The 9,219-nt window shown below is 36.6% G+C and overlaps 1 protein-coding gene across 1 annotated transcript in view; it reads right to left on the reverse strand.

The window, feature by feature from the left end:
• Window positions 1-995: 995 nt before the first annotated feature.
• The window catches only part of LOC106469477, a 19,054-nt gene continuing 10,830 nt past the window's right edge, over window positions 996-9,219 (reverse strand). Inside the window, exon 2 of the mRNA XM_013929976.2 lies at window positions 996-3,747. Coding sequence (XP_013785430.1) covers window positions 1,506-3,617 — 2,112 coding nt within the window. The 5' untranslated portion in view covers window positions 3,618-3,747 and the 3' untranslated portion in view covers window positions 996-1,505. The remainder of the gene's footprint in view (window positions 3,748-9,219) is intronic.

The raw sequence follows: 9,219 nt of genomic DNA on the forward strand, positions 1-9,219 counted from the left end.
GTAGTAGAGAACAAACAAACACATTGTAGGTAGCCCCTTGGTAGTAGAGAACAAACAAACACATTGTAGGTAGCTCCTTAGTGGTAAGGAATAAACAAACACATTGTAGGTAGTCCCTTGGTAGTGAGGATCAAACAAACACATTGTAGGTAGCCCCTTGGTAGTAAGAAACAAACACATTGTAGGTAGCTCCTTAGTGGTAAGGATCAAACAAACACATTGTAGGTAGCCCCTTGGTAGTAAGGGATAAACATGTTGTAGATGTCCTCCAAATAGTAAGGGTTAGCATAAGTTTTTGTAACTATCCTAATAATGGTAAAACTATGCATATTGTAGATGGGCTCCTAGTGACACAGGATTAGACCATTGCAGAAACACCCTCCTAAAGATAAGAGATATGCATATTTTAGGAATCCCCAACTGCTGAGGGATAAGAATATTTTAGGTATTTCTGTAATGGTTAAGGAATAGCATATATTATATAGACGTCTGTATCTATTTTCCTAGTGTTTACAATGAACATAGCTATAGACAGATATATCCCTAGTGTAATGGTTAAGTAAAACTTTATATCGATGGTCTCCTATTAGTAAGGGATATATTACAGGTATTCCTAGTTTTAAGTGAAGCACACTGTAAATACTCTTTGGCGAGGGTTAAGGATAATTAAGATATCCTCTAGTGATAAAGGATAAACGTATTTTAGGTAGTCCCCTCTAGTGGTAACATAAGCATCTAGTGGTAAAAGATAGCATAGCTTTATGCTTGCGTCCGACTAGAGGTAAGGGTTAAATATATTGTAGGTAATCCGTTAATGTTGTAAGTGTCCCCTAGCGGTATAACTCTATACCGGTGTCCACTTTATAGTGGCAGAATTCAATAATCTAAATGTAGACTTATTTCAGATGGTTGTTGTGATTAATTTAGTAATATAAAGATTTTTGTTAACGTTGCTTTAACTAAGAATATTCACAAAATTGTTTGTTTTTTTTCAACAGTTTTACTGACAATTTCGGAAGTAACAAAAAGTCGAGAAACAAGAATAATTGAACAAAGGAAGTGAAATCGTACGTTAAACAAATTAAAGTGTAAAAACAAAACAAAAAAATTACTCCAGTATTCACGATAAGTTTAGAAGACAACACGTATTCATTTAAATGTATTTACACCAGTGTATATGACTATGGAAGGATTATCACATCTGCACGTTACTAGTTTCAAACTATATTCTTTATCTTGAGCAGGAAATCTTGGCGCTTCTCGGGTTTTGTTACTTCACAACTTGACCTGATGAGTTGCTCTCATTTCTCAAAGATGTTTATTGAAGTAGTCACGTATATTTGGATATTTTTGTGTTTTATTTATTGAAGTTCCTGGCCGTAACATTTTACTACCAAAACATCCCTTTGGATTTATCCTTTCACCTTTTTTTGCACAATTTTTGTTCATTAAAGGTTACCTTTATGTCCGTGCCACACTTTGTATACATCTAAACAATACTCTTCTTACAGGTAAAGCGTCCCGATGCGTTTATTTGGCCCAGAATTGATTACTTTAGGTGGTGTAAGTTCTGGTAAAAGTAGATACTTGGTACAGCCAACTTTCTTATTTAGTTCGTTTTGCACGAGGTTATACTTGTTGCACTGTTCTATTCCTTCCCAAGAAAGATTTGTTAATGACTTTGGTCTAAGAAGTTTCTTGTTCTGTTCTTTGGAATTCTCAGTAGATTCTTTAAAAGCACCAGAGCCGGAGGAAGTCCTACCACCAGAGTTGCTGGATTCGAGAGTATCGTTGAATTTGGGAGCGAGATTAGTTAAAGATTTGTACCGAATATTGAAAATAGGTGAGGTTGTGATTGATTTGTTCGAACGGCAGGTTTTGTTGCGAGGGGTTCGTTGGAAAGGAACAGATACTTTAGGGGGAAAACTCTTGGAATGCTTGAAGATTCTGGTCTTGTGTAGTTGTCTGTGTTGAGGGGAACATTTGGTAAGAAACTTATTGTTTTGAAAATTCTGATGTCCGCCAGGAGTATAAATTCTTCCTACATTGCTAGAGGTTTTCATGTCTCTAGAATCTTTTCTTTTTCCAACTTTCTCATAAATATGGTCGGTTGGAGAATAAAGTTCCTCGTCGTTTTTGTCATTCGAACATGCTTTGTTAACTATGCTAACAGTTATTTTCTGACTCATGGTGTGATTACTGGATGTTTTCCTGGCAGGAATCGTTTCGATCGGTGGGGGTTCAGGTTTAACTTCGTCTCCTTGAACTGCTAAAGTCTCTTTGGAGGAAGAGACTAAGGGAGAAGTTGGGATGGGTGAGACTGGGGAGGAAGGCGACCTAGAAGTGAGTGGTGTTTCTAGGTTCGATGGATCATCACTGACCGAGAAATTAGTTTTGACCTTTTCAGGGAGTGGAATAAATCCGCGGACATAATCGTAAATCTGATCTATTTCATCATAATCGTCAGTGCTCTGCTCCTTCTTGGATTCACCATCACTTGGTGCAGAGAGACCTCTCTCTAAGGTTACGATCGTCTTTCCCTTGCTCTGTCCCTGGGGATCTGACAAGCTACGTCTCACTTGGGAAGTTTGTTTGCCATATGTAGGCTGGACTCGGTTCTCAATTCCGTTAAGATAGTGAAAGTTGTTTTTCGTCTTGTTTCGTAATTCTTTGCTCATGGAAATATCAAATACTTGGATTCTGTCTGAAACGTCTTCGATCATCTTTTTGCACTTCTCGTTAAGTTTCGCGTAATCACGAAGCTTCACGAGAGTTTCGACGTTTCGAGGAGCTTGAAGTTTCAATGGCGCTGTCAGAGGTAATGGTACTATGGCTGAATCCTTTAGGAGCGGGAGAGTCATAATACATTCCTCCTCGAACGGTGAGTAAAGGCGCATTTCAGGTAGAAAACTGGAGTTGGACTTTAGACCAATAGGGGGCTTCCCGTGAACCAACCGTACCATTAATGGTAAGCGTTTACTCAGTAGGGTTTTGATTCTATGAACACCAGAAATGTTATCTTCACCAGCCACCGGACTGAACTTTCCCCGCTGATCAGTACTCAAATAGACAGTCTCTTTCTTGCTGGTCAAGCATCGTAAAAAGCGTCCAGGTGCCTTGCCCCTGATAGGAGCGGCTAGTACCTCGTTCACGAGATGTAACGTTTCTCCTGCTTGAAGACTCCGTGTTTTGTCACTGACATTTTCAGGATCATCATTTTTCGATAGAAACACTTTAATGTTTTCCCTAACCAGACAGCAAGAAGGAAAACGCTTGGCCATTTCTGCCACACTTTCTAGACATTTAACTGGCCGACCATCTTCTGACAAGATTTCAAACCACCCCTCGTAGTTGTCCGGAATGGCTAGCTTAGGCCCCACCAGGATCACACGCCGGTTTTCCTTAAACTTCACACATTGGGCGGCTATCTTGATTCTTTTCTCACCAGACGCAAGAAATACGGTGTTATTTGGTGAGAGAGATGGGAGAGTGGGCACCCCGAGATTTAGATATTGCCCCCTAATGATCTTGGCTACTTGGGGGAGGCTGAATTTTTGGGTGAATTCCTTTAAATAGTAAACTTCACTTCCCCACTTTACACTACACGATTCACCCATCGTAATTCTGAAACTACTAGGTGTCGCTTTCCTCTCCAAGATCTTTTTAATTGCACGGAAATGGTGGGTCTACTCGATAGTGGATGTAACTGCTACTTCCGCTTTTCTTTTAAGATATATTAGCAATAACCTGAAAAAAAAATGAAAATACAAGTCAGAAATATATGTATGGAAAATACATGGTCATAGAGTTGAAATTGGACATAGTCATTCATTAAAATAGATTATATCGACCCTATTAAATAGCCTGTAAAGTGATAAGTCTTACACAGAAGTTGAAAACATCAACAGGGTTTACCCTTAGTTTCAAATTACCCGTGTAGAATAAAGACATTTTACATTTAGGTTTCAAGTAGACGTGTAGAGATTTTACCTTCATTCTTGAAGTAAGCGTGTAAAATAAAGAGAGCAGTTAACTAGACTAATACTCTACAGTAGAGATAAATAGACATTATAGAGATGTAGTAAACAGATATTGGATGTAAGTGACAGATAGATGTTGTACAGAAATGATAGACAGATGTTGTTTAGAAGTGATCACCACACACCGCCAACTCTTGGGGTACTCTTTTATCAACAAATAGTGGGATTGACCGTCACTTTATAACGCCCCCACGACTGAAAGGGCGATCATGTTTGGTGATAAACAGATATTGTACAGAAGTGATAGACAGATGTTGTACAGATGTTCAAGCACTCCACTCCACTACTTTACTTGCTTTCATTACGTTTCAAGCACCACACACCACTACTATACTTGCTTTCTTTACGTTTCAAGCACCCCACACCACTATTTTACTTGCTTTCATTACGTTTCAAGCACCCCACACCGGTGCTTTACTTGCTTTCTTGACGTTTCATGCACCCCCACACCGCTACTTTACTTCCTTTCATTACGTTTAAAGCACCCCACACCACTACTTTACTTGCTTTCATTACGTTTCAAGCACCCCACACCACTACTTTATTTGCTTTCATTACGTTTCAAGCACCCCACACCACTACTTTACTTGCTTTCTTTACGTTTCATGCACCACACACCACAACTTTACTTGCTTTCATTACGTTTCAAGCACCACACACCAAAAAGGACTACATCATGATATTTCTCTCTATATGTAATCCGCTTGTGTGTTTGAAGTTTTTGAACCACTTTCGATTCAGTTTGGTAGAGGAACTCCAAAGGTCGAAGGTGAATGGATAAACTATCGAATAACCTGCTATTGATGCTCTCTGGATTGTGTTTAAGACTTAAGTGTCCAGTTCGAGCTTAGCAGCAATTTCAAGTTTACCGCTTTAATGCTGCGAATTAGGGTTAAACAGTGTACCTACTTCTGCATCGGCATTGTCAGAAACCTTTACTTTTAAACTAATAACCTGGAAATTAAGAAACAGGCGTAATTCGACCTACGTAACGTGTATATTGACCAAAACATATGATAGTCAGTACACCGAAGTTTTTTGTTTCGTTTTACTTTTCTAGCAAAAATAAATTCATCTTCCTAATTTTAATTCTTCTGTGGCCGGATGCGGCTAAATGGATATGTTGCCGCGAAAATGCATTTGGTCGTGGGTCTGCAATAAGATGACGATCAAATTCTATCAAACAAGATTCCCCAATGTGTGGACGGAAAGAGCTGATGACTAGCTACCTTTTCCTTAGTCTGTTATTTCACTATGGTTGGCTATGTGCAGATAGTCCTGAAACAAACAATAAATTCTTCTACTGACATGACATGCTAAACTATATTTTCATCAAACCCACGGATTTATAGATTTTAAAACTTTACTTGCGTATCATTAAAGTTTTCTGGTAACAAACCCTTTGAAGAGAAAACATATTCTATTATAGTTTGTTGTTGTTATTTAAATATATATTTCACTTTCCTGCTAAGAATTTGCGTCCCACAATTGACACGCGACTCTTTGGTAAAGGTGAAGGACCTTGACATTTTTCCCGTTTTGAAATTACATCCCCTACTTCACCAACAGAAAAAAAGGGGATTTGGGGGGCTAAAGAATGTCACGTGAAGAACTGAGTAAAATCCTAAAGCAAAACTTGTTTTCTCAGTCACGAAGGACGCGGAACATTAGATTCTCGTGCATTTCGTTGGATATATGTAAAAAATAAATACATATTTAAAGTTAAAAAGAGCATGTTTTTATTACGCTTGGCTGGAATATTGTGACGACATATTTACTTGTTTGTGCTGACATAACGATAATGTTTAGTATTCAACTGGAATATTGTGACGACATATTTACTTGTTTGTGCTGACATAACGATAATGTTTAGTATTCAGCTGGAATATTGTGACGACACATGTTTACTTGTTTGTGCTAAGTACTTGATTTTAAAGTTGGTAAAGATTGATATACATATCAGGGTCTTGCTCAGACACAGGACCAGTACTCAAGTTTAGATGTCGTTCACTTTTCTAGTTGAATGACCTAGGTGACTGGAGCCTTAACACATAACACCTAGAACCTGATGCCAATCTGGCCACTAAAACCTGTTTTACCGATTCTAAATGAAGACTCAACTTTCCCTTTTATCTGACTACCCTTCTCTTTAATCTTTATATCATCGTAGTTAAATCTACTGTCTTATTCTTTTACCTACACTTTACATACTTACCATTACAGATCAATTCACTCAACGATACAACTGATCTGCCAATCAATATTCTCATCCTTACAATGGAATCTTACTGAAAGGATTAGAATAAAGAATATTACGGTCTACCTGGAAATTTATTGGTCTTGTCTGTTTATTTGGCTACTAATTATCTGTATCCGTCTGTCTAGCTTCTAACTGCTTTTCCCTATCTCTGTTTACGTATTGTAGACGAAACGACAGCGTCAGTTAATAGAAATATCACACAGGTGATAAGGATATATAACCAGTAACAAACAATTAACAACCATGATAAGGACATATAACCAGTACCAGTAAAAAACTATTAACAACCATGATAAGGACATATAACCAGTACCAGTAAAAAACTATTAACAACCATGATAAGGACATATAACCAGTACCAGTAAAAAACTATTAACAACCATGATAAGGACATATAACCAGTACCAGTAAAAAACTATTAACAACCATGATAAGGACATATAACCAGTACCAGTAAAAAACTATTAACAAAAATGATAAGGATATATATAACCACTACCAGTGACAAATAATTAACAACAATGATAACGATGTAGCACTAGCAACAAAGATTTAACAAAAATGATAACGATGTAGCACCAGTAACAAAGAATTAACAACAACGATACAGATGTAGCACCAGTAACAAAGAATTAACAACAATGATACATGTGTATCACCAGCAACAACAACGATACAGATGTAGCGCCAGTAACAAAGAATTAACAACAATGATACAGATGTAGCACCAGTAACAACAACGAGACAGATGTAGCGCCAGTAAAAAAGAATTAACAAAAATGATAACTATGTAGCACCAGTAACAAAGAATTAACAACAACGATACAGATGTAGCACCAGTAACAAAGAATTAACAACAATGATAACGATGTAGCACTAGTAACATAGATTTAACAACAACGATACAGATGTAACGCCAATACAATAGAATTAACAACAATGATAACGATGTAGCACTAGTAACAAAGAATTAACAACAATGATACAGATGTAGCATCAGTAACAAAGAATTAACAACAATCATACAGATGTAGCACCAGTAACAAAGATTTACCAACAATGACACCGATGTAACCCCAGTAACAAAGATTTAACAACAATAATACAGATGTAGCACCAGTAACAAAGAATTAACGCCATTTTACAACAAAACATAGTAACAATGGCGAATCGCTAACAGTAATCATAAAAATTTTACATCAGCGACAGTGATAACACCAGTTTACAAAGAAGTAATATCATTGACGAAAATATAACATCAACAACCAAAATATAACACCAGTTTACAGAGAGGTAACCAGTGACAAAGTTTTAACACAACAGGTCTCACTAGTGACAAAGTGATACTCCAACTTACAAAGAAATAACAGCAGTTCATTATTAACAGATAATGCCAATGAAAGATATATATATATGTTGCTTTCGTGACCGTTAAACACAATGGCAACCCCTGTCGTCCAAACAGGTTTCTGTCACCATGCTATGTAGACAAGGCGAGATACGAAAGAACGCAACTTTCTAGAGTTCTCAACCCAAAGGTGTTTGTATCCGCCTGTTTCGACCTATTTCGTGATTTGACTACAATATATCAACTATACGACAGTAGAGAATACAAGGTATATCAGCTAAACGACAATACAGATTACTACAATATAACGGCTATACGACAGCAAAGAATACAAGGTACGTCAGTTGAACGACAATACAGAATACTACAATATAACGGTTATACGACAGTAGAGAATACAAGGTACATCAGGTGAACGACAATACAGAATACTATAATATATCAACTATACGACAGTAGAGAATACAGGGTTTATCAGTTGAACGACAATACAGAATACTACAATATATCAACTATACGACAGTAGAGAATACAAGGTATATCAGTTGAACGACAATACAGAATACTACAATATAACGGCTATACGACAGCAAAGAATACAAGGTACATCAGTTGAACGACAATACAGAATACAACAATATAACGGTTATACGACAGTAGAGAATACAAAGTACATCAGGTGAACGACAATACAGAATACTATAATATATCAACTATACGACAGTAGAGAATACAGGGTTTATCAGTTGAACGACAATACAGAATACTACAATATAACGGTTATACGACAGTAGAGAATACAAGGTAAATCAGTTGAACGACAATACAGAATACTACAATATAACAGCTATACGACATCAAAGAATACAAGGTACATTAGGTGAACGACAATACAGAATATTACACTATATCAACTATACGACAGTAGAGAATACAAGGTATATCAGCTAAACGACAATACAGAATACTACAATATAACGGTTATACGACAGTAGAGAATACAAGGTAAATCAGTTGAACGACAATACAGAATACTACAATATAACGGTTATACGACAGTAGAGAATACAAGGTAAATCAGTTGAACGACAATACAACTATATCAACTATACGACAGAAGAGAATACAAGGTAAATCATTTGAACGACAATACAGAATACTACAATATATCAACTATACGACAGTAGAGAATACAGGGTACATCAGTTGAACGACAATACACAATACTACAATATTGCATTTATATGTATGTATATATATATATTCCAGCTATAAAAAATATCGAATACACAAATATGCCAGAAAATGTAAATTAAAATTAACAATGCTTTTTCTAAACTTAATATTTACTAACATAGCTCTGATATGACAAATATGGACTATTCTATCAGAGATATATTCTTGATCCACTTCTTTGACTTCTTAAAATACTACAGCTATGATTCACCAGCTACTAAACTATCACAGATATGATTCACCAGCTACTAAACTATCACAGATATGATTCACCAGCTACTAAACTATCACAGATATGATTCACCAGCTACTAAACTATCACAGATATGATTCAC

The sequence above is a fragment of the Limulus polyphemus genome, unplaced genomic scaffold, assembly GCF_000517525.1.
Source record: "Limulus polyphemus unplaced genomic scaffold, Limulus_polyphemus-2.1.2 Scaffold3506, whole genome shotgun sequence".
Lineage (NCBI taxonomy): Eukaryota > Metazoa > Arthropoda > Merostomata > Xiphosura > Limulidae > Limulus > Limulus polyphemus.